The sequence below is a fragment of the Patiria miniata genome, unplaced genomic scaffold (genome assembly GCF_015706575.1).
Source record: "Patiria miniata isolate m_02_andy unplaced genomic scaffold, ASM1570657v1 HiC_scaffold_1, whole genome shotgun sequence".
NCBI classification, from domain to species: Eukaryota; Metazoa; Echinodermata; class Asteroidea; order Valvatida; family Asterinidae; genus Patiria; species Patiria miniata.
Genome location: NW_024037047.1, coordinates 908,909 through 935,386, shown reverse-complemented (window position 1 = coordinate 935,386; position 26,478 = coordinate 908,909). Strand labels below are relative to the sequence as shown.

Here is a 26,478-nt window from a genome sequence, read left to right as displayed (position 1 = left end):
AAAAACAATCACAAACCAACGTCATGCATGTCATGTGAACGTGATGTGTCATGGATTTCGATTCCTCCATGGATCAACTAGGTTCTTTGGTCGATACTGTACACGGTGAAAAACATTTTACCCCGTGCAATACATTAATATCAATCATTATTCATCTTCCCTCGGCGTAGTGTTATAGACGACCACGTAAGTAACGTTAGTGCAGGAGTTAGGGAAAAAATGTTGCAACCTGATCATGATGACCTTCCGCGATTGTGCACAAAGTCTATTTACTGAGGCAAAATGAGGCATGTCCCCCAAAACTTTGTTTTGAGTAGGCCTAATCGACGCCTTACAGGGCCTAAGCTGGATAGTAGAAAAATCATGTCCAAATTGATATTGGTTGTTTTGTTTTTTTGAGTAGTCAAGGTACCCAAGATTGGATATAAAATAGTTAGCCATGTAGACGGACGTGTGTGTAATGAGCTCCCGGGATCGTCCCAAAAATCACTTCAAATGTGAGTGACCAATAGATGCCAAGGTCTTGATCAGAACGATAACAAGAATTCATCATGCCGAGACGAGGGGACAAAGGGGCTTCACTGGCTTCAACCAGTCCAGACGGTTTGATACACTGTAAGTCCGCCATCCGTTGTCCCAGTAGCCAGATCGCCCAACATCGAAGATGGTGACGCCATTGATGGTCTAAGGCGCGAAATTCGAAACCTGGCCACCGACCTCAATGCGAAGCTCGATAAAGCTCTCCTGAACCAGGAGTCTTTACAGTCGACTCTCATTATAAAGAGCACTTTTATAAAGAGATTTTGCTTATAAAGAGCAAATTCTGAGGTCCCAAATCTCAGGTTCTCTTTGTGTTTCTTTGTTTCGCTGTCCTTTTATAACAACATTTCTGTTATAAAGAGGTAATTTGGCTAGTCCCATCGACCTTGTTATAACGAGAGTTGATTTCTCGGTATCAGAGATTGAAAGCAAACAGAAGGCCATGGAAGAATCACTGAATTTCTCAGCATCCACCATCGACGATCTGGAGTCCAAATCCAAGATGTTACTGGAAAGAATGGCGAGTCGAGAACGACAAGCCAGATGGTAGGGGCCCAGGAGAAAATAGCTGACCTTGGGGACGCCATTCTTTAACAAGAACGGTATTCACGTAACTTCAATCTACGCTTCGGTGGCATACCAGAGTCGCAATCAAATGATCCGGTCATCCCATTCAACCAGATAAAAGAACTGCTAACAGAGCGATTCGGCATGACAGATGTGGAGATAGAGAATGCCCACAGAACCGGCAAACCATCCAAAGTTCCTGTATCGGTCAGAAAGACAAACTGTGCTAGATCGTGCAAAATCCATGAAGGTATCTTTGGCGAAGTCTGGTATCTTCGTGCTGAGAGACATGCCTGCTGCTGATGTCGCCAAGAAAAGATCACTGCGTGACATCATGCAGAAGGCATACCGAGACGGCAAGAATCCTGTCTTCAGGAACGGGGATCTCTACATCAACGGGAAGAAGCACATCCCAGTCCCTGAATCGCCATAGACATTCTGGACTCAGCAGATCCGCCACATCTCGATTCCTGGGAGGACCGTAAGTTTGATTGTATACACGTTGTAGCTGTTGTCCATTAGTTGTTACGTTGCTTTTTTTATCAGTTGTTAGTAATACTTGTTCTGCATTATTTCTTTGTTGTTGTGTTTAGATTACTTTAATTTATTTCAGTTAAGTTTTGTTTATTATTGTTTTTGAAGTTGTTTGCTGTTACTTTGTTATGCCTGTTAAGCTTGCTTTTTGTGGGTCCCCTGCATCTCTTGGTATTAATACTTGTACATTATTTCTTATCTTATTTGTTTTAGCATACCTAATTTATTTTGAAGAATCCTATTTATATTTTTGCATTGTACCATGAGGTGGAATAAAGTAAAAGTAAAGTAATTCACACTGTGCATTTTTGTTGCGGAAAAAAATACCCCCAAAACTAAAAAGTGGAAAAAGAGCACGTTTTTCACTGCCGTTGGCAGCGCAATGCATCCTCGATCCTCCTATTTCTGCGCAGATAAGGCTTTGCAACCAAGTAGCTTAAAAATAGCAAAGCAACCACTCTTTTCCTCAACAAAACTTATATTGTTGGCTTACGATCATCCACCGTACCGATTAACAAAGCGAAATCTCTTTATTTGTGGCAGCAAGCGGGGAATTCCAAAGCGTGCAGTTTTGCCGTTGTTAAAAAGAATCCTGCCTAATTCTGCGCAGGGGACGCTTCATGAAAAATATGTGCTGTCCCGGCCATGTAACTCAATAAAACTTTTTTTTTTAATAACTTAGACTTGTTTGCTTTAGGAAAATATATTTCCTGAGCTTTTCAAACATATTTTCTTTCTTTTTCCTTTCTTTTTTCAGTGCCAATTAGCAAATAATTTTCTGACAAACTTTTAGTTGTGTATAAAAGTAGACATCTGATAATATTAATAATGGTTTATCAGATTTATCACATTTACAGAAATTCTTAAATGTTAATCTGGAATTATCCGAGATTTATTCAAGTGCGCCACGTTGGGGAACACTCAGCCGATTTTGTGCCCAATTTCCAGACGCCACCGTTTTTGAATTTCGGATTAAATTTCATGACACCTAAATTATTCACAGAGGTTAAATAGCAAGCATTAATAGGGTAAAAGTGCCAGTATTTCACTGAATGAATTTGAAGTTTGTCAACAAAGAAGTTTGGCAACACTGATGTGGAAAGTCGGGGGAAACGTGGTAATGCGCCACGTTAGGGAACACCACTACATTGTATATATGGAGTCAAGAATTTTTTTTAAGTATTTCCTGGTCCTGTATTATAATTATACAAAATTTGAAATGTTTCTCAGTCCCAGATTCATGTCTCAATCTTATCATCATTAATTGCAATGTATGACCTTCATTGAGACGATTATATGAAGAAAAAAATGGCGTCATCAGGTTGCAACATTTTTTCCCCTACCTCATTTCAATTGGTCTCCAATACTATTTTTTTTCAGACGAAGTGCATTTTGAAAAGGAATTTTGGCCAGATTTCCGACTTGACTACTTGTAGTTAACTAGTCGAGCTGTATCAAACCATACACTGCAAAAACTGCAGTGTTAAATTTACACTGTTGGTATCTGTATAGGACCATCTGGTGTTAAATTTTACTGGTGTTGTCCTATATAGTATACCGAATGGTGTTAAATTAACACTACAGTTTTTGCAGTGTACAGCATGCTGGTAGCAATTATCCCAGTCACATTTCCTGTCCATTTTATAAAGACTGCAACTTATTTGTTATACATCAAACGTATTCTTGGGATTGTCGCAATAGTCACTGTTCTTTAGGGCTGTGGGAACAATATGTGAAGTGGAGGCATTGCTATTGTCTGTTACTCTTTTTCTCAGCCTATAGATTTCCATGGCATTGCAGCAGCAACCGCAGCCGCAGCAGCAGCAGCCACAGCCACAGCAGCAGCAGCAGCAGCAGAATATCATCGCTGGTGTTAGACTGGAAGAACAGATGAACACAGTGCTGTGGCATGGCCAACTGGAATGGCGTGATATTGTTCAAGTCAGTTCTTTCATTCATCCATTCATTCTTTCAACAACTTTTAAGTAAAAACTGTTTCCGACTGGAAAAAGAATGTAGGATGTTGATTCCACAAAATTGTCAACGCACCATTTTTTTTTCAGGTAACAAGAGCTGTTCATAGAACACTGTAAAAAATGTATGTGTGACGTTTCTCAGAGATTTGTGTGCAAATATACTGCCACTGTACTGCAGTTTTATGCTGTAATTTTCAAAAATTGGTGGATTTGGGGGTAAGTATTTTATAGCAAGTATTGTTACACAGACCTTTTAAAGTTTTGTTTTAATAGATGCTTGACAAAAAACAAGAAAAAAGGTGTTGTTCTTGTAGAATGTTACCCTGACCCTAAATGTACTTCAGACAAAACAGTGATTTATAAATGTCGGGGAATTGTCAGGTCAGGGAACAGACTATGTTGCTTGCACCCTTTCATGCCATTCAGGGTTGTGAAACTGATGTGCAAACAAAATGTGGACTTACTATTGTAATTTGGTAGATTGGGTGCAGTATTTGGGAAAAAAGTCAGTTTTTTTGGATGTTAGTCAGCCGATAATTGTTGGAATTGGTACGAAAATTAAACTTTTCTGAAAATTACATCACACCAAGTGCCAATGTTTCATAGGATGCTTGAGACTATTATTATCTACTGACAGTCAAGGTATTTCATAATACTTTGGTATTTTTTTTTTTTAACGTTGACAAATGTTGTTAATACTTTTAAGAATTGAATTTAGAAACAGCTGTTATATAGGTCCCCCCCCCCCTCCCGTTAAAGTGTGCTTTGTGCATTAGTTTTCCCTTTTTATCAAATGGATAAGTCGCATTCTGGAAATAAAGTCTTCATTTCTTACAATTATCTTGAACGTTCCATTCTCTGGCAGGGTCCCAGGGTTTTTGCATCAGAAACTGATGATCAGATCACTCGTACTCACACCTGTCACATGAGCGTGGGTCCTAACAGCACTCTGAATACGAAACGATGGCCATCCAGACTTACCATGCAGCTAGTTCCATATCGGATTCTGGTAAATTTGTAATTTTATTGGTTTTGATAATGTATTCTGTTTTTGTGTGGGTGGGGGAGGGGAGAGATCACTGATCTATAAAGACTGGATAGCGGATATGCATACAACATTCACACAGTAGGCTTTGCATATTGACCAATTCGCCCCCGGTCTCACGAAGATGGCCGCGTATAATATGAACGTTCTACGCGTATTTACAGCGCGCGTTGTATCAACAGCCGACGCGCATTTTGATCACGTACACATAATTATGATGTTCTAAAAAGGACACATTTCCGTAGTGGTTATTATTTCCAAAACCCCGAAAAAGTGAACTGCGGCATTGAACATGCAAACCACGACGTTAGAAAAATTGCAAACCTTGGTCAGTGGTGGTGGTCAAAAAGATAAGTTAAGTGAACCGTGGTGTTACAAAAGAAATCATGCTGTCTATAAAGACGTCAACTTGTCCTTTGTAGATCACCAGCCGGTCTCACCGGTCTCACCAATATGGCGTCCAATTCATTCATTGTGCGGCTCTTTATCCGCTATCCAGTCTTTATATAGAGATCAGTGGGAGAGATTTAAGTTTTCCATTAATATCAAATCAAGTGTATCATTTTAACTAAGTAGGCCTACATGTAACACTGGATGATATGTGAACATGATCTGGCCATGGATATGCACAAGGGCTGGTTATGCTTTAGTCATGGCCCAAGACATCAGTGATCAAGAGAGACAGTCGCAATGTTCAGTAGTGCCCTTGCATAATTGATTTTTTACATTCTCTCACTAACGTCATGAATGTCATGGTCATTTCGTAACAGTGGGGGCGTGGCCATTTTATGTAAATTTATAGGACCGTTTGTATAAATTCAAACATTAAACGGCAGTTCCCATTTGCCGCAGTAGTCGTGCCCTCGCCCGGGGGTATCACTGCTTTTCATAACGATGATGTTTACAACCATCGGGTGAGCCATTGAACCATTTCACTAAGTAGCCCGGCTGGCGAGTCAAAAATTATTGGGCTTTATACAACACCTGAATAAATCCCCGTCATCTGATTGGTGAATTGTAGATCACGTGACATATTATTATTCGGTATAATGCACGGTGCGACCATGCGTTATACCCATGCGTTATACCGTTTCACTTTGCGCTTGTTCCATGACGCGGTATTTGCGTGCAAAATGCATGATGGTGTGCGCGTTCAGCGAAGCGCGTATTGTTCCAAAGAGCCAGCGCTACAGCGTTGGGTTCAAACATTTTCGTGAAGGGGTAGTTCAACATCTTTAAAATCGAAATAAATTGTAGTTTATAATTTACCAATCAAATGACGAGAATTTATTCAGGTGTTGTATAAAACAAATAACGAATGTTTTACGTTCGTGCGATGGAAAGAATAATTTCATTCGGTGACAGATTGAATGTTCTATTCCACTCGGCTTCGCCTCGTGGAATAGAACATTCAATCTGTCACCTCATGAAATTATTCTTACCATCGCACTCACAAGCATTCGTTATTTGTATAATAGCAAAGATGAAAGGACAGGAAGAAATAAATCATTCAATTCAGAAAGCAAACCTGTATCAATCTGTGTCTCATTTTATTAACTGTTTAGGGTTAATTTATTATTATCTGTTTATCAAAAACACTAACAAGATTACCTCAGGATACACATTACGAGACACTCTACATGCATAAAAGAAAAACATGCGGGCTAGTGAAAATGCCAGCGGGCTAGTTAAGAGTCTGTTTTGTAGCCCAGCTGGCTAGTGAAAAAAAAACATTCAGGTCAAACCCAGGCGTACACATGATTCTTTAGTTTACATTTGTATCCTTGTGGAGACATTTCTATGTTCTCGTGTAGTAAAGTTTTCGAGTTTGAAAACGAAGTTTCAATATGCTCTTATTTCAAAATAGAATGGATTTCCTTGGCTGAAATTCGGACTTAATATCCCTTTTCTAAAACTCTTCCATTTGCGACAGATCAACCCACCTTGGAAATTCCTAGTTTTTGAGTAAAATCCATACTGGTATCTATTTCACAAAAACCTTGTGGAGACGTATTCATCTATAGAAATTGCCCTGTGGAGACGTATACAATCTTTTGTTTCCTATTGTGTGCATGTCTCCAGACATGCCAGAGGGCACAGTGTATCAGAGACATTGGTTTGTACACACACACACACACACACAAGTGCGTATTTCGTGGTTCAACATTTCAATTGTCTTCCTTCAACCTAAAATCTATAAATATATCATCCGCTTCATCATCATATTTTTTAAATTGTATCCTTGCAGTTTTAAAATCCAGTTTTGCACGTTGCTTTTGCGTGATCCCTGGCTATGCAATATGTACAGGTTTAGAGTTTTCGACTAGCACCCCTAGAGTTAAGACTTTGACAATTTTTCTATTGATGCAGTATTTATCTGTTAATTATCACATTTGTGATTTTTTTTCAATGCAGAATCTTTTTAGTGCACTGAGGTCGTTATTACAGAATAGATCTGAACAAGTGAGCTTCCAGTTCCCAGACCAGAGCAATGATCCAAATGAGATGAGAGCCCTTCGAAGAGTTCTGCAAAGCGAATATGTAAGTGCTTTTCCTCGGGAAGGGTCAGATTTACTCATTTCATGTATACATGTACATCCAGACTGAACCTCGAGTGCTGAAAAACATGCAAAACAAAATCAGGCCGACTTTCTCCAAAATTGTCATTGGCGTGATTGGCCAAAGAAAGTACATGTATGTATTTCACCAACCAAGATTGAAGACTCAATTCCATTTTTTTATGTAGACTTTTCTTCAATATTTTGCACAAGTCAGGTGATTTCAAAATGTGGCTACAGACTAGACTGGTACATGTCCAACCATGGTCCAACTGTTTGAAAAGATTGACCTCTTCATTTTGTCATTAGTCTGGTGGCAGACTGTGTAGAAATGTGTAAAAACAGAGATGTGTACCTGGCATGCCTGGCATCCTGGATGTTTCTTTTGGCACAGTTGATTGATGCAGTACTGAAGAGGTGTTGGTCTGGTTTTTTCAGTTGCCAGTCTACTTTTTTGTATTGCATGTTTTCAATACCTTAAGTTTTGGGACTCTCGTACACAGTATTGAGAGTCCCAAATTTTCGGACTAACATGTATCTAGGGCACAATCAGTGGATCTGCGCTGTCACTCAAAATGTTGCACGATCGGTCGATCCTGTAGGAAATCATAGACTTTACACCCCACCTCCCTTTTTCAAAAGAGTCCTCCAGAGCCGTTAATAAGAAAGATCTAGTAGGCATCCGTCAATCCCGGGGGATTATGGGGTTCTACCCTGAATGTCTGGTTGGTGAACAGCGTCTGCTGTGGCTGTATAGTCCAATGCGGGAATGACAGTCCCGGCCACAGTGAGCGCAGAGGAACACTGAGGTGGGTCTGTCTGCTGGTTGCTGTGCCTTTCTATGTTGTCTTTTCTCCTCCGCCTGCCGCATCAACTCACTCTCGAGCTGCTGGATCCCCTTGTTCACTTTGTGCCTCCAGGCGCATCTATCTGCAGCTACTGTCTCCCAGGTGTTGGTATTGATGGCGAGTGCCTTGAGGTCACGTTTGCAGGTGTCCTTGAAGCGCAACAGGGGTCGCCCAGCATGCCTCTTGCCCGATGCCAGCTGTCCGTAGAGAAGGTATTTTGGGATGCGGCCATCCTCCATTCGTACGACGTGTCCCAGCCAGCGCAGGCGTCTCTGTTTCAGGAGAGTGAGCATGAAGGAGACCCCTGCTCTTTCAAGCACCGCCCTGTTGGTGATATGGTCTCTCCATGAGATGCCTAAGATGCGCCTCAGGCAGCGCATGTGGAAGGCACTGAGCCGTCTTTCCTGACGAGAGCGCAGGGTCCATGACTCGCATCCATAAAGGAGCGTACTCACAACGCACGCCATGTAGATCTGGGCCTTGGTGTGCTCTGTCAGCTTGCTGTTTGTCCATGCACGCTTTGTAAGCCTGGCCAGTGTTGTTGCAGCCTTTCCGATGCACCTGTTAAGCTTGGTGTCAAGGGAGAGAGTGTCAGAGATTGTAGAGCCCAAGTACACAAAATCGTGGACTGCCTCTAGCTTGTAGTCTGTGATGGTTACGGAGGGCGGCTCATCGACATCCTGTCCCATCACCTGGGTTTTCTTCAGGCTGATCATGAGGCCGAAAGCATTGCAGGCTTCGGCGAAGCGATTCAGTAGCTGCTGCAGGTCTCCTGCTGTGTGGGTGGTAATTGCTGCGTCGTCAGCGTATAGGAAATCCCTGAGGAGTCTCATCTGCACTTTCGTCTTGGCACGGAGTCTAGACAGATTGAATAGGTTTCCGTCGACCTTGTGCAAAGGTAGATGCCCTCTGTGGCTGTTCCAAAGGCGTGCTTAAGCAGGACAGAGAAGAAAATGCCAAACAGAGTCGGAGCAAGGACACAGCCCTGCTTGACTCCGCTACGGATGTTAAATGGCTTCGATGTTGTGCCGTCGTACACAATGGTACCCCTCATGTCCTCATGAAAAGATCGTACTAGGCTGAGGAGAATTGGCGGGCAACCAATCTTTGCCAGGACCTTGAAGAGTCCGTCCCTACTCACAAGGTCGAAAGCCTTAGGTCAATAAAAGCGATGAACAAGGCCTTTCTCTGCTCCATGCACTTCTCCTGAAGCTGCCTGAGGGAGAACACCATGTCGATGGTCGACCTGGCTCTGAACCCGCACTGTGACTCTGGGTACACTCTTTCAGCAAGGATCTGGAGTTTGACCAAGATGACTCTGGCGAAGAGTTTACCGACAATGCTGAGGAGGGATATACCGCGATAGTTGTTGCAATCGCTCCTATCTCCTTTATTTTTATAGAGAGTGATGATGTTTGCGTCTCTCATGTCTTGGGGCACAGAACCCTCTGTCCAGCACTGGCACAGAAGTTCGTGAAGCTCCTTGATGAGTGTCCCCTTGCCGCACTTAAGAACTTCTGGTGGAATGTCGTCGCCACCGGGGGCCTTCCCGGAGGAAAGTGCATCCAGCGCCTTCTCGACTTCTTCCATTGTCGGCTCTTGGTCGAGGTTGTCCATAGTGGGCAGGCGCTGTACTGCATCCAGGGCTTCTGTGCTGACCAGGTTCTCTCTGGAGTAGAGTTCTGAGTAATGCTCCAGCCAGCGATTCATCTGCTGGTCCCGATCCTTGATGATCTCTCCGGTGGCTGACTTGAGGGGAGCTGACTTGTTTTGTGTGGGGCCAATTGCCTGCTTGATTCCTTCATACATGCCCCTTACGTTGCCGACGTTGGCAGCAGTCTGTATGCTGGAGCAGAGTTGAAGCCAGTAATCATTGGCACAGTGCCGTGCGGACTGTTGAACTCTGCTTCGGGGTGTACGGAGTGCCTGCAGGTTCCCCTCTGATGGCAGGTTCTTGTAGGCTGAGAGGGCTTGTCTCTTTTCCTCGATGAGGGGTAACATTTCGTCTGCATTGGCCTCAAACTAGTCAGCTGACTTGTTTTGCCTCTTGCCGAAGGTGGACATTGCAGCATTGTAGATGGTATCCCTAAGGTGTGACCATCTCACATTGGTGTTATTGCTGGGCGGTCCAGGTAGGACATTTTCCAGCGCCTTAACAAACTCTTCCACCTTGTTGGGATTGCGAGTCTTGCTGGTGTCGATGCGAGGTCTGCCCTCTTTCTTTGCTCTGTGGAATCTCCAGGGTTGAAGCTTTACTTTGCAGCCTACGAGGGAATGGTCGGTGTCGCAGTCTGCGCTCTGGAAGCTGCGGGTCAGTTTGACACTTCCAAGACCACCGCGTCTTGTAAGCACCAGGTCGAGCTGGTGCCAGTGTTTGGACCTGGGGTGTCTCTAGGAGACCTTGTGCTGGGGCTTGGTGTCAAAGAAGGTGTTGGTGATGCATAGATTGTGGTGACAGCAGAGCTCTAGGAGGCGCTGCCTGTTTTCATTCATCTTCCCAACTCCAAATCGGCCCAAGCAGGAGGACCAAGAGCTGTGATCGGCACCGACTCTGGCGTTGAAGTCACCAAGAACGAAGACTGGCTCTTGCTGAGGTACTTCTCTAACAGCGGAGCTAAGGTCTTCGTAGAAGTTGTCCTTTGTTTCCGCAGAGGATGTCAGTGTTGGTGCATAGGCACTAATGAGGCTGACCATTCCTGCTGCTGTGTGGAGCTGGAGCTTAAGGATCCTTTCGGAGCCCTCAGTGGGTGGTACAATGGAGCCCAGCAGTCCGTTCCTGACGGCAAAGCCAACACCGTGTATCTCGGTCTCTTCAGGGGGTTTACCCTGCCAAAAGAAAGTAAAGTCCTTCTCCCTGATGGTGCTGGACGAGGACAATCTTGTCTCTTGGAGGGTGACAATGTCCATCTTGAGCCTGCTCAGTTCGTTGTTGATAACAGCGGTCTTACGAGCATAAGTCACTTGCTGTAGGTCTTCTGAGAGGCCCGGTGTCATGGTCCTTACGTTCCATGTACCCAGTCTGAGAGCTGGGCTGTTTTGTTTTTTCTTTCTTTTGCCTGGTGCACAGTTGTCGATCCACTTGTCGGAGTTTAGCCTAAGCCCCACGCACCCAGTGGAGCAGGCGGACCGTGGCGGGACAGCACCTTATTGGCTGGGGGCTGCCCAGCTTGAGGCGGGCGGTAGCTATCCAGATGAAATCCTAGAATTTCTCCCACCGTCAGGAGCAGCCCCTGGCGCCTCACTCTACGCCAAAGGAGTATCAGGCTTATCACCGGTAACTGCTGCTCCCCGTGTTGTGTCGACGCTATGAAGTGACGCTGGAGTGTCCTCTCCAGGGCAGAAGCCTGGGCAGTAGTACTGGAGAATCGGCTGTCGCCCATGCAGCTGATCACCCCTCTCCATGCCACCAATGTAGTCCAAGGGAAGGGCAGACGCCGATACACTTGGCACCAGTGTCATCGCAGGAGTTGCCGGAGTGTAGCTGAAGACAGCTGCAAACCGCCTAAGGGACTCCAGCTCCAAATTTTTCCTTAGGGTTGACTCCCGAAGCCTTTCCCGTGGATGGGTATGCTGCAAGGCAGCGGAGGTTTGAGATCAGGGTTTTTCTTCCCCTAGATGAGCTGCCTTCCCAGGCTGTCAAGCCCCACCTACCCGAAGCGTCTGGTTTTGAGGCGCCAGATACCCGCCTTCGCCCCTTCTCCTGTCGGTAAAAGCAGTTCCGCCAGGCTTAGAGACTAAGCCACACGAACTGGCCAGGAGTTGGACTTTGGTTGTTAGAGGCTCTTTGGTACGCATGCCATTGGGAGCATTTTATGGGTATGGGGCGCTTATCCCCAGTTACCACCCCCGGCTTAACAACCTTTGGAACCTCATCAATTCATCATGATCAACTGATCGCATTGATCTACCCTTCATACCCAACAACTATACCCTTCCCTTTTTTTCTTTGTTTCATTCTTAAAAATGGAGAGAAAAAAATATGTAATATGAAATTAATGAAATGGTCAGTTGTATGGGTGTTAGTATGGTACCGCCGCTAGCCATATATACAAAAGTTTGCCTTGGCCTTTGTTACATACTCGGGAGTCTAGAGGAGGATCCTTTGGTTGCTACCCTGGTCTAGTGACGAGTTGGACATTATAGTTCTTGGGTTGCACATGTGCATTGACTTTCTTTGTTCAACTTTTTTCAAAAATACCATAAAAAAGTTAGATTTTTACTACGTAAAACTTTGACGCTAGCATCCAATCTGATTTTTCCTTTAGGTCTTCACTGTTCATTTCCCAACCAATGTTTTGTATAACACTCGTCTCTTGATACTGGCATATTCCCAACAACGGTCGGCATTCGTTGGATTCATACCAAATGACCAGACAGGATTTATCGACCAGTTCCGAGGGATCATGAGCAGAGCGAAGTCAGACAGAACACTTGGACATTCGGTAAGGACATTTTGGGATATTTCAAGCAAATGTTGGGTTGGCATATTTGTGACCACATTCCAGTATTGCATGCCAGGTACTTGTGACAGATCATTAGTCCATCACAAGTCATGTGCATTAGGGCCCGTCTCAATTCATATCAGGTACGAGTTCCGAACAAGTTGTGGATATTGATCGGATATATAAGTTGCCGGATTCTGAACAACTTCCCTGCAATCTTCCCCCAATGAAGTTATCAGTATTGGTGAGTCAAGCAGTTGCTTATGAACATTTTAAATTTTCCTGGAACATCCCTGGGACATGTGCAGAGCTTCTTTCGGACAATGCGACTGATTCTACTCGCAACTTGTCTGAAACTTGTTCCGGATATGAATTGAGACATGCCCTGACAAGTCCAGTCACAAGTCAATCACAATCACACTTGACTTGGGACTGGATGACTTGTGACTGACTTGTAATGGCCTATGATCCATCCCAAGTACCTCGACTACAACGCTCGACCGACAAAGTCCTCAAGAGGTCTTTTTCAGTGATGTGGTCGAGTCCACATACGAGGCCAAGCAGAGTCCATGAAGGTTTGAGTCCAAGCCAAGTCTGAGTCCATTTTTATCAGAGTCCGGCTCAAGTCAGAATAAAAATTGTCAAGTCCAAGCCAAGTCCTAGTCCAGTCGCGAAGAGGGTTTTATAGCAGCACACGTGCACACAAAAGTACGCTGAGAAAACAGTGACTGTTGAATCAGTCTCTTGCAATTATTCTACAGTCTTGTCCTCGTTTGAATGAAAATCACAGGTGCGCTTGTAGATTCTTCAGCCAGTAAATTGTGTTTTCATCCATCCGCCGCAAGCCATTCTTCCCGTGAGAACTTGTGTGGAGACGACATCTTAAGATCAGGTGCTCTACAGTCTGAATGCGGTCACAGAGGTCTGACTCTTCTGTTCCAATCTTTGCCCACGAAGTCCTTCGTGCAACACCAGCCAGTGCAAAGTCGGTTGAGTTCATGGTCCGGAGGTTTCTTTGATGGTGACTGTATGAAATAGTGGAGATTGGAGTTATTCTTCTTCCATTCCAGGATCCACTGTTCGTCAGGACAGTTAGGCGTGAGAGGATGTAAATTGTGGATTTCTTGAGCTCTGGTGACCGAATGATTTCTTCTGATTCTCTGTTGTGCCTTCTCCGTGGATGGATTTGGATTAAGGCTACCCTCCACTTGAGATTTCTCTGCACTACGGAGGACGAGGTGGTCTCTTCTGATATTTGCAGGATGGATTCCAGCCAGAACAGGGAGCATTGCTGTCGGTGTTGGATCAGTGAGTGCCCCACTGATGAGGCATAGTGCTTGGTTCAATATGACATCAACATGTCTTGTGCGGTGATTGTGACTCAAGGTCTGAACAGCATACTCAGCAGTTGAATATACGAGGGTCAAAGCTAAGGTATGAAGTGTATTAAAATTAGCACCCCATTCAGTGCCAGCCAGCTTCTTCAGCAGGTTTACCCATGCTTGGGCTTTAGCTGAGGCCTTCTTAGCATGAGCCGCATAGGTGAGACTGTGGTCAGGTATAATGCCAAGGTATTCAGGTTTTGGTGTAGCGTGAATATCAGACTCCATGAAATATGGACTCATTGGTAGTACTGCGCACGCGTGAGTACGATACTATGCTATTTTTAGGATCGTTTTGAGAGAGTGACCTGTCAGGTGCGAGGGATCAACCAATAATAGAGAAATAGGGGTCCGATTTTCATAGGAGTCGGATTTTCATGTGACACCGGCTTGAATTTTAGCTGCTTCCCATTGAGATGTAGAGAACTGTGACTTTACCATATGGTATTAACGTTAACCTGTTGGTGTTATTTTGTATTTCTTTGTTGCAGACGCTGTAGTCATTGCTTGAGAGCGAATAAACAAACGTTGAACTCAAAAAGCAAATAGTGTCATACTTTAAGATGGATATCAAACCTCCCTCTTTTTGACTCAGCTTCAGATGCTATTTTGTGTGTTAGAGCCTTCTAGATCATCAGCATATTAAGAAACTTCTCCGATGCTGTCTTAGGTTGTCTGCAGACAGCACATTGAAAACGATGGGCGCCAAAACTGAGTCTCATGGTAGACTGTTCCTGAAGTATTCTGCTGCATTTACCGTCAGATGTTGTGAGTGTAAATGATCTGTCTTGGACAAGGAGCATCATAAAGGTGACCAGCTTCACGTCTGGTATGATGGTGAGCAATTTACAGTATGGGCCTGTGTGCCATACAGATCAAGGAGTAGTAGACCATATTTCTCCTTGTGTTGGAAAGAAGATTTGATGGCGTAGGTGAGTCAAAGGATCTTGTTAGTGCACAATCTGGTTTATGCAACCCTGCCTGTTTCTGTGGTAGATAGCTGGTTCTCTATTGTTAGGCATCCTTTGAAAATTCATGACAGATATGGGTCGGGGAAATGTATCTGCATGACCACAGTATACACTGTACATCATTTTTTTGTAACGAGGTTTGGCCTCGCCCGTTACACAGGGGAGGCGGCTTCGTTGCCTGTCGCGTTTTAGAAAAAGGTCTTAACCTCATGAAGTTGAAACCCAAAATGCTTTCGCCTTTTGCTACTAGAAAACCCGCAAACCAGACTTATCTTTACCACATGCTATTAAAGCCAGAGTCCATCATTTGCAGCTATCCAAAAAGTAACTGGCGTAATTATTGTTCAAAAACATACATGTACTTGGTTGAAAAATAGTAAGGGGACTAAACTCCCTGTGAAATTATTCTTTCTGGCAAGCTGTCATTTTGAAAAATTCAACGAAAGAAGGCCTTTCCAACGGTGCGTCTTAAGAAGCACTGGTAGTTCGTTTTTTTTATTCGGTGATGAGGCGCGCACAAGCGTTGACACGATGCACACGCGCGCATGGTTGCTATAATTCTTTGGATCGGGGCAAGACATCACGTAGCTGCAGTTGGCTCAGTGAGAACGTGTCTCGGACGCTGAATTCAGGCCCAATTCAAAACATGATTCAGCAACTTTTGATTTGAAATTGAGATCCTAGAATGTTGTTTTTCTCGAAATATACAGCTGAAGCTGAGCTGAAACTTCATCAGGTTAGTTGTTCAGCAGCACCCTTCTTTAGATCTTGAGCACTTTTGTTGCTTCAAACGAACAAAATGCACCAATTACAAATGATGGACTATACCTTTAAGTTGTGTATTAAAACAACACATTTTTGTATGCCCATGCATAAACAATTTACTCCTGACCAACAAACACTGGCCACCTTATCTCACACGATAAGCTATCCAATAGCCATAGTGAAAAGCAACCAGGTCATTATTGGTCGGAAATGTACATGTATAGTAGGTGTTGGTTGTTCTCATCCAACACTCATCTGACAAGAATTTTGAAAGGATGCCTTTATTGATGCTGGTTAGAATGACTTGTTCCATTAGCTTGTGTGACATGCACAGATGGAGATGGGTCAATAACTCTTCGGATCGTTTGAATTCTTCTTTGGTTTGAGAATTGGAATGACTTTTGCCTGTCTCCGTATCTTTGTGATGGTTAGGGTATGAAGGCATCTTGGAGAGGAAGAGTCTGAGCCACTGATAGGCTGCGGAAGCTCAGTGAGGGTAGTAGCTCATGGGAGGTTGCTAGATGCAGTTAGGCAGACTTCAGCTGTTTTATTTGGTCATTGACTTGGCAGGGATGAGCCTTTGCCTCTGGGCTGTTATCTTTCCATTTTCCATTTGCGACTCATGATGCTATCGCATTAGCTGTGACTGAACATGGCTTTGGGGCTGAGCTTTTGCCACACAGCTTGTTGATTGTAGCCGAAGCTCTGCGAAACGAAATTAATCGTGCTGATTCCTTCTTCCCTATGTTGATGGCGTCTGTGGTTAAGCAGAGACATCATAGTGCTTTCAGCAATCTTCTTTTCTTCCTGACTGGACGTTAGGTATATGTTTTATGCAGACTTGCATTCAGCGTCCCAGCAGGGTATATGTACGTATCAGTTTCTGTGACCACAAGTTATAGATGATTTAGCAGATGTGATGATCATGGAGTCGAAGGCAACATGTGATTTTGAGATGTCAGATGGAGTAGGCAAATCTTTAGCGAGAGTGTTTGTCATCTCTGAGAATTTTCCCCAATCCGCTTTCCGAAAATTCCAGCGTTTCTTGTTTACGGTAGCTGTAAATAACGGTGTCAGTACATATGATGATTGGGCAATGACGAGATTTGGGGAATTTTTGGAGAACCGTCCGGTTGTGAGTCATGCTAGATGAGATAAAACTGAGATCTAAACATATACCGGTATGGTGCTTGAGTAGAATGTTGCTTGATATTTTGCATCATAATATAGAGACAGTGCTTGGACCTCTGCCTGGCTGGCAATGATAATTTCATTTGCATCGGTTTTGTTGTAATATAACCCCACATTGTGTGTTGGCTATTAAAGTCACCACAGAAGATCTAGGAAACTATGACCAAAGCAAGGGACTGGTGACTTACCACTGTCTTTGGTGGTTTGTAGATGTTAGCAATATGGGTACCTTGTATTTGGGTCACTATCCATTGAATTTCACTATTCAGTGATGATTTGTTGATGATTTTTGCTTCTATACCATGGCGGGCATATATGTTCCATATATCCCATGGTGCTTGTGTGGAAGGAAGTCGACTAGATTAAAACCGTTGATGGGTAAGTTGGTTTCATCTTTGACATGGGTTTCTTGGAGGGTGATGACATTCACCTCCTCTAGATCAGCAATGTATCTGATCATGTCCCTCTTGGCTCTACTGAGCCCTTGGACGTTCAGATGAATGATCTTGGTACTAGCTTTAGGCTCTTCTCAAATAAAACACATAATCCCAGAGATCAAGTGGTTCTTCATAGGAGATGTAGCATAGGTCATATAGGTGAAGAATCGCTACCAGGGATCACCACGAGGAGGTTTCCAGCTTGATCCCCTAGTAAGGTATCTAATAATGATTTTATCAGGCAAGAGTAAAAACGTGATAAGAAAACAGATTCTGGACTGATTTAAAAAGCAACTGAAAGTTTCTTTCTCATACTTAAATACAGATGTTTTAAATTGACTCGATTGGAGTCCGACTGGTAGTCCCAGTCAGCCACTAGCCGAGTCAAATCCAAGCTGAGTCTATAAGGCCATGGGTCTGAGTTGAGTCACGAGTCCAAAAAATGGACTTGAGTCTGAGCTCGTCTGAGTCTGGACTTGAGTCCTTCATCACTGACTTTTTTTTACCAGTGCATTACATGTTTTAGCATACCGTTTTTTTTCCATTTTACATTTCAAGCGATTTCACAATGAAAGTGATCAGGGGTTGAATTTCACAACGACCACGACGGCCAGTTGTTTATGAATATGTTATAATCATGTATCCTTATTCCTGCAAATTGTTGATTGGGTTTACCACCCGCAAGGAGACCTATGGTCATTATTTTATAACTTAAAAAAGATATAATTAGTAGTATCTCATTAAGCTTCCGTGCCCCTTCTGCAGATATTAATAGGCCTTGGTGCCCTACCTACTGGCCTTGGTGCCCTATATAATTTTGCTCCATTTAAGGCCAAAGTAGCCTTGCCCTCAAAATTACCAAGGCCTGGGTGATATATTTTTGGTGTGCCCGGAGAACTTAATAGTCCTCTGAGCAAAGTGGATTTTATCCCGAAACTGTTGCATGCTCTCCTTTAGTTGCTTGCAGACCATTATTAATACTAACAATTTTGTTTTGTTTTCTTGTTGTTTAATCTCACAGCCCGAAGGGGTGGGTGAGCAGTTGCAACAGCTACGGCAGCAGCAATTTCAGCAACAGCAGCAACAGCAGCCACAACATCTGCTGCCGCAACAGCAACAACAACAGCATCAGCAGCAGCAACAGCTGGTGCTGCTACAACAACAGCAGCAGCAGCAGCCGCTGCCGCTACAAGAGCAGCATCACCAGCGACAACTGGTGCCGCAACAGCAACAACAGCGGCAACAGCAACAACCTCGGCATCAGCAGCAGCAACAGCAGCTACAGCAGCAACAGCAGGTGTTGCCACAACAGCAGCAACAGCTGCCGCCGCAACAGCAACAGCTGCCACCACAGCAGCAGCAACAGCAGCGTCGTGAATGGCTACTGCCACAACAGCTGCTGCCACAACAGCAGTATCAACAACATCTGCTGCTGCCGCAACAGCCATATCAGCAACATCTGCTGCCGCAACAACGTCAGCAGCAGCTGCAGCAGCAGCAGCAGCAACAGCAGCAACAGCAGCAGCTGTTGCAGCAACTGCAACAAATGCAGCAGCAACAATTGCAGCAGCAGCAACAGCTGCAGCAGCAGCAATTACAGCAGCAACAGCGACAGCAAAGGCAGCAACGGCAACCGCTGCAGCAGCAGCAAATCCAGCAGCTGCAAGATCAGCTACAGCAGCAGCAATTACAGCAGCAGCAATTACAGCAGCATCAACAGCAGCTTCAACGGGATCATCTGCAGCAGCAGCAATATCAGCAGCTGCAGCAACAGCAGCATTGGCAACAGCAACAGGAGCAATTGCAGCGACGGCAACAGCTTCAGCAGCAACAATTTCAACTGCAGCAACAGCGACAACAGCAGCAGTTGCAACCACTGCAGCAGCAGCGGCCACAGCTGCAGCAGCAGCAGCGGCCACATCTACAGCAGCAGCGACAACAGCTGCAGCAGCAGCAGTCATTGCAGCAGCAGCCATTGCAGCAGCAGCCATTGCAGCAGCAGCCATTGCAGCAGCAACAGCACTTACTGCAGGTGCAACAACAGCAACAACTGCAGCAACAAGAGCAGCGGCAGCAGGAACAAATGAGTAAGGTGTTGTGGCAAGGGCAACTACAATGGGGTGAGGTTAGTTCATTCAATGATTCAACTATACAAATATTTTTAGCTCTGCAGCAGAACTGCCGAACCCAAACTAAAATTAGCCGGACATAGTACTTCTGAACTGCAACATGCACGCACCACCAGTGATACTCAAACATTACGAATCCGAGTTTTAATGCTTGCAATAAATACATAGACATGATAGAAACAGAAAAAAAATATGTACACAGAAAAGATATTGTCCAGTTTTGTGAAATTCCTAGCCAAAATCTTCAGTGTGATATTGTTTCAAAAATATTTGCTTGACATATTTCACGGTGTCGATGTTGTTACCGAGTTAGCTAGTTCCCGTCCTTATACCGTTGCAGTTTATCATTATTTAGCGGGAACCAGTCTATTTGCAAAGCATGCAAGATCTTGCAAGGCGGCCAAACACTAGCAGTTAGCATAGTGTCCACGTCAGGGAAAATTTGTTCACATGTGCTTCATGCGCTCTCAAGCACCATTTTTGTCAAAGAAGTATATGAAAAGGATAATATACCATGGTTTCTTACGTGAAAATGTTGTTGAGATATGTTTTTGGTAAGACCAAATGGGCAATATATATGGACGTGTAGTTCACGTACGAAACTCAACTCTCGTTCAAATTTTGCACTTTTGAGCACTTAAAAGATACCATTTTTTTTTCAATTCGCACTGTAAATCAGTGGCAGTGTGGCATGGTTGGGTCATTCTGGCAATGAAAGAGCCCGTCTGCATGGGCTTGATGCCCACCAATGTTCAAGTGCAAAGAATATTTTCCTATACAGTGGTAGATTTTGTAGAAAAATTTGCCCAGGGAGTTAGGATTAATGTTGTTACTCATGTTCTGTTTGTGTTTCTCTCCAGCGTCCCAAGATGCATGCCCCTGAAGCAAAGATCACACGTACTCACAGGTGCCGTGTGACTGTCAGACCAGACAGCACCATGACAGTGAAGCAATGGCCATCAAAACTTATCATGGAATTTATACCACAGCAACTTTTGGTAAAACACATACTGCAGAGATGAAACTTCAACGATTTTAATCGAAATTCCCGACTTTTTCTAATTTATTTCCAAAAGTCTCATTCTTCTAATGATCTTTTCACCGCTAAGTCTGAATTTTAAATGAAATTCCACCAAACTTGATGAAAACTGCATCGCGACATCTGTATTGCGAATGCATATTTTGTCTGTTTTACCAGTCGTCAGTACACAGATTGTATGGTAGACGCACGTAAGTAAGTCCTGATTGCAGTGATTTTACTGTGTTGTTGCACGTGGAGTTTGACTGGAGTAAAATTTAAATCCACATGTTGTATTGTTTTCGGAGGTGTCGGATTTAGTTGTACAAAGTGCAACGCTTTAAAAATCACGATAATGCAATGCTTTAAAAATCACGATAATGATCTTGGGGATGGTGAAGAGACAAATTTCAGTGCCGGTTGTGGAGTTGTTTGGTTGAATAGTGCACTTGTCTTGGACTTTTTCCTTGACTTTCTCAAGTAAATAGTGAACGTCTTTGTTATTATTATTATTATTATTATTATTAATCATTTCTGGTAATGAAACCAAAGATTCCTCAAAAGCACCCTAGGCACTGTAGCTCGCAAGCCTGAAGAAACCTGTAGAGAGAAGACAATGAGAAGAAATTACAGTTTTAGAGGTGGGAGGAAAAGCCCAGAAGAATATTCTGGGGAAACCCCACGGAATCAGGTAGGGACTGAAAACCCAATCCACATATTGGCCCAGACGGGATTCGAACCCGGGTCACAGCGGTGGAAGGCGGGGCAAGTACCGCTATGCCAACCTGACTCTCCAAAAACGAGTCCGTTACTGTAACCTTAACTGCGGTGTGGCCAAGATTTCATATATACAGGCATTCACAGAGCTAAAACTTCATCAGGTTAGTTATTAAAGGGAATATACAACATTTGCAAACATCGAAAAACAAAACTACATTTAAAAAAAAAAAATGCCTAACTAGGATGTTGGTAAATGCCAGTCTAAAGCATCCTGTAAAATTATGGCACCAGGTGTGAAGTCATTTTCAAGAAAAGTGGTATTTTGTATAAATTTCCAACGGTGGTCGGCTGACCACCATTGGAAAAACCTAACTATTTTTCAGCTACTGCTCTAAATTTACCATTTTTTTTAGTCAAAATTTTGTTTGCTATTGGTTACATGTTCATGAACGGGTGCAGGCCAGCTAGACTGGTTCTATTACCTTACAAATTTCCAGCATCTATAAATTGATCCATTTTATCTTTAGTGGAGTCAGGGAACCAGACTTCTTGAACATTTTTGTTTTTCTTGGTTTTTCCAGCATTTTCGATCACAAAACTTCAAACATGTCAGTGGAACAATATTTGATCTATTAAACTAACCCCTCAAATAGTTCATTTCTGAAAATTACAGCAAAAGCCAATGATGTACATTCCCTTTAAGCATCAGTCTTTATAGATTTTGAGCACCTTTGTTGGTTCAATTAAAAAAAATAATAAGGATGTGACGTTTACACATTTAAACGTTTAAATGAAAAACTTGTAAATCCGTTGACATATTTTCCAAAACCTTCGTTTCCGCGATCTGCCATTGACCTGTACTTTTTGTACATGTACATTTATTTTTCAAATTGTTTTTAATCTCATTTACTTTATAAAGTATTGGAAGAGCCACACTACTGGATTACATTCCGGGTAGTTGAGTTTATACTTTATCAATCCCTGCCCACTATCTATTAGGCCAATCATATACAATGTAAACAGTTAAATACTGTGTTTGACGTTTTCAGTGACCTAGCGTTCCCCCCAAAATACTGTAAATCTGAGTGTCTTGATCTTTTCCATACAAGAAAACGCTGATGGGATTCTATTTTCATTGTGTGCACCCTTTTTTTCATAGAAACTACTATTCCAAAGTCTTAGAAACAAAAAGCCCACGAAAAATAAATTTATCCTAGTACTGAAAATAAAAATCTTCCAGTGAGTGTGATTGCCAGCCCCATTGTCCACATTGATACAACTTATCTCCTGATCATAACCAAGTATCTCTTCAGTTCAGCTTTGAGTCTTTGAGATTTATGGAATGTTTTTCGCTTGTTTTGAAGCGATTAGAATTTTGTTATGCGAAAGGACAGCTAGCCCATTTCGAATGATCTATTACATTTTTGTAGATAAAGTTTCAGATGCTGATTGTTCACGTACATACATGTACATGTACATGTATGTATACACGTGTATAGGCCCACAAACATGCTAGACTACAAACATATGTGGGAAGGTTCAGCCTTTGTGAAATGACTAAATGTTTAAACGTTTCTTAAAATATTTGCTAAATGTTTACAAATCACATCCTTACAAAGTACAAAAGGTCTACTCTACCTTTAATGTAAGAAGACTTACATGTACACAAGGGCTTGAGAACTCACTTGGTAGAGCATTAAATATCTTATGCTGAAATCCCACTTTAAATTTTTTTTATTCAACCAGTGCATTTTTTTAATTTGTTGTTCTCTGAATGCAGCAAGGATTGAGTACGTTACTGTGTAGCTCTCAACAAGTTGGCTTCCAGTTTCCTGAGCAAGGCAATGATTCCGATGCTATGACAGCTCTGATGAAAGTCATGCAAGGCGGTTGTGTAAGTTTTCAATTATACATGTATTTGGCTTTTCCGGACAACATCCAGAGAAGCCTTTGTTTTTCTTTTGATTTTGTTTTCTTTTTTCTTCCTTTTTTTCTTCTGTCCCAAATCCCATAGACTTTGTACACATTTGTTGCTGAGGGCCACTTTTGATTGAAAACAAAGTCTAAAATACCGTTGAGATAAACCATTTTGACTTTTGTCGTGTTCATAAAATTTGACCAAAAATCGGTCATGTTGAACTGACGGATTTCCTTTAAACGATTACGGAGTGAAAATCCCTTTGATGATCCTTTCAAGGAATAAAAACAAAATGTTAATAAAGTGTTTTCACAAAATAGATCGATAGGGGTGTCATTGAAGGTGCTACTTCATGGTGAACCACTTGTTTGATTTTTTTTAATGTCGCAGATGTATCGTCTTTAGTTTTTCTGTATTTTAATTGGAAAAACACTATTTAGATCTTTGGTGGGTGATCGAATTTTGAATGTTCAGTTTATTGGCACAGCCCTAATATGAACACTAAATTTCCTGGGGATCGATGCTAACATTAATCAACTATCTGAAACTTCATTGCATCCAAATTGTTGTCCACAGACTGGTCTCGTACATTTCTCCACCGATGCTGCCTGCAACATTCCTATTTTGATACTGACGTACTCCCAATGCAAGTCCGTGTTCAACGGCTTTATCCCCAGTGACCAGGCTGGATTCATCATGAAGTACCAGCTGCTCAAGAAGAAACAGAAAAAGATAAATCAGTTGTACAGGGCGCGACATCACATGGTAAGAACGGAAAAGTGGGCTTCTAAAGGTTATTTCTGACATGATTTTTGAATTCCTTTTTTTTGTTTGGGTTTATTTTTTTGTTAGGGGATACCTTGCATTGATATTAATTTGGTATCTCGGCACAAAATGTGCAAATTATTAAAGGGACACTCTAGGTCCTGGAACAGCCCATTGGGCTACAAAACGCGCTTTGAACGAGATGATGTTAATCGGAAATAACATTTAAAAGTAGAATATGAACATCCACACAAGTATCCTTTCAAAATTGAGCATTTTTTTTCTTATTCCTGTATTATGCGTGCCGGGTCCACTTTTGCAACCCCATAAATTTGAGCTGTTTCGATGCTAGTTGTGATTTCATTCGTAAAGTGTTCGCCTTTTGCGGACTTGAAGAAACCCTTTTTTTTTGCATTGGTGATTGGTCATCGCTGTTCCCGAGACACACAGCGTGTATATCGTACACTAAGAACGACACAAAAAACATATTCCTACTTCGTCATGTCCGGTGTAAACAAGCGTTTTTTTTTTGTCTTTTCTCGGGAACGGTAAGACATTAGGGTTGGTTTCCTTTCAACCACATTTGGGGGATTTCAGGACCTAGTGCCCCTTTAAAGGCTAAATTCTTTGGCACAGTTTTGATTATGGTGCACTTCCTATGTCATTAATAAAAGGTTCAATTGTGCAATATAATTGTTTAACATATTTTTTTGCTGGAAGACTTAAAATCGTTCTTCAAAACGTGTAACTGAAAACTTATAATACTGGCCGAAAGGTTATCCTTCTTTTGGATAGAGAAAAGGATTTCAGTCAAGTGTATGCTCAGGGACATGAAAAATAATGCTAGTCACATGACGTGGTTGGAAGCCGTATTTGGAAGTCTGTTGCTGCGATTAAAGTTTGTAACTCTTTGTTTGTTCAGGGCAGTTGGCCAGACATTCCAAACAGGGTAAAACACAGTAGCAGCAGTTACAGCAATGACTGCAGCAACGACAGCAGCAACAGCAATGACTGCATGAACAGCAGCAATGACAGCAGCGACATCAGCAGCATCAGCAACGACTGCATCAACAGCAGCAATGACAGCAGCGACATCAGCAGCATCGACAGTGACAGCAGCAATAGCAGCAGTGACAGCAGCAGCCAGCTGTCATTCAACGGCAACAGCTCCACCTCTAACAACCCCAGCAACCAATCATGATGCAGCAACATCAACAGCCAGTCTTATCATCGAGTACATAAGTCATTTCACAAGTAAACGGGATAAACAGTAACTGAATTGAATATAATTGAAGGTTTTTATTGTTCATACCATTCTGGCAGTCCAAGGACTGAATTGCGATGGCTTACAATTTACAATATGACAGAAATCATTTTAAAAGGACTTTTTATACATATATCAAACACTGAAATATTCTAAAAAGACATATTTATACATACATGTGCATTAAAAATGTAACCCCCTTAATAACAAAGGAATAAAGTAATGACAAAGGAATGCTGTTGCCACAGACTATTTGAAAAGCTTGAGATGGAAGGACTTGTGATGGACATTACTATTCACCGTAGCTGTGGTTATGTCATACGCCGCTGAGGTAGAGTGGTGGAGACGACCCGCGTGACGTCACACTTCAACGGCGTATACAACCACAGACACGGGTTACCCAGCAACAGTTGTCATGGCAAACCACCCGTTTGTCATAAAGTTATGTTTGCTTGGCAAGTCATATAATGTTTAAAAAGGATTTTTTTGAGGGGGGGGGGGTACTTTAAAGATCAGTCACATCAATGTGCCGGACTATGACCACCCTTGAGGATTCTACATATTTGAAATAATCTCAACATCGAAAATTAAATATGGGGAGGTCATAAAACAATCACAGTAGTAAAAAAGCTCTCCTAAAGTCCATAAGGAAAACAGTTGGGGAAAATTGTTGCATCCTGATGCCACTTTTTTGGTCATATATTATCTCTATGAAGGTCAGTTATTGCAAAAATGATGATAAGACATGAATCTGGCACCGAGATATATTTCCAATTTTGTTAGAAAATACTTTGAAAATGCACTCAATTTCCCACAAACTTTATACACAACCACAGAAGTGGCGTCAGGATGCTACAATGTACATTCTTTCCTAAAACCGGAAAGGTACACAAACATTTTCAAGTTTATTCAACATTCTTACTTACAGATTTTCAAAAAACTTGAATAGAAAATCCGTTCTTTTGTTGGTTACTGACAGAAGCAGTAGGCCAATATCCACTGCGTTTTGAAAACAATAAAATCTACCTAAAAAGTAAGTATATTGACTGTCAGATTTCACTGTAAATTGGGGCAATCAGGTGTATTTCCCAATTGTAATTGGAAGAGTTACTGTTTTTCAAGCATCATTTCAGTGTTCCAAATCGTTAGATAGTTTCGTTTATTTTGCCCAGAGTAAACTACAAATTATTGATTAAATCCCTGTATAACAGGATACGTACACAGCAGCTGATATAAATTTACCTTTTATTTTCAAATGAAAAAAAAGAGTTTTATTTGTTCTTAAATTGAATACGAAAAGTATAGTCTTTCTTCATCTTTATACGGTGTATTTTTACTATATATTGTGTAAACCGTTTCACTACACAAATCAGTTGGAATAAATACCCAGAGTACTGAGGCAAACGAA

General features: G+C 42.5%; 1 protein-coding gene across 3 annotated transcripts; it reads left to right on the top strand.

The window, feature by feature from the left end:
- Positions 1-26,478, top strand: LOC119734746 (putative uncharacterized protein DDB_G0271606). 3 transcript variants are annotated; one of them, XM_038208325.1, is made up of 10 exons: positions 3-186; positions 3,417-3,582; positions 4,483-4,626; positions 7,078-7,203; positions 12,334-12,510; positions 18,278-19,381; positions 20,246-20,383; positions 22,904-23,017; positions 23,618-23,806; positions 24,729-26,478. In XM_038208325.1, exons 2-10 carry the CDS (start codon positions 3,430-3,432, stop codon positions 25,005-25,007), a joined length of 2,424 nt encoding a protein of 807 aa, XP_038064253.1. In that variant the 5' UTR covers positions 3-186; positions 3,417-3,429; the 3' UTR covers positions 25,008-26,478. The 3 variants fall into 3 exon arrangements, with proteins under 3 accessions (XP_038064420.1, XP_038064253.1, XP_038064336.1); XM_038208408.1 differs by lacking the exon at positions 3-186 and adding an exon at positions 915-1,588; XM_038208492.1 differs by lacking the exon at positions 12,334-12,510 and having other exon boundaries at positions 1-186.

Excerpts from the sequence above, each read along its gene's own strand:
- LOC119734746 (XM_038208325.1), top strand. The coding sequence starts at position 3,430 with ATGGCATTGCAGCAGCAACCGCAGCCGCAGCAGCAGCAGCCACAGCCA. Across the intron at positions 7,204-12,333 it reads GAGTTCTGCAAAGCGAATAT|GTCTTCACTGTTCATTTCCC; the intron begins GTAAGTGCTTTT and ends TTTTTCCTTTAG. Across the intron at positions 12,511-18,277 it reads ACAGAACACTTGGACATTCG|CCCGAAGGGGTGGGTGAGCA; the intron begins GTAAGGACATTT and ends TTAATCTCACAG.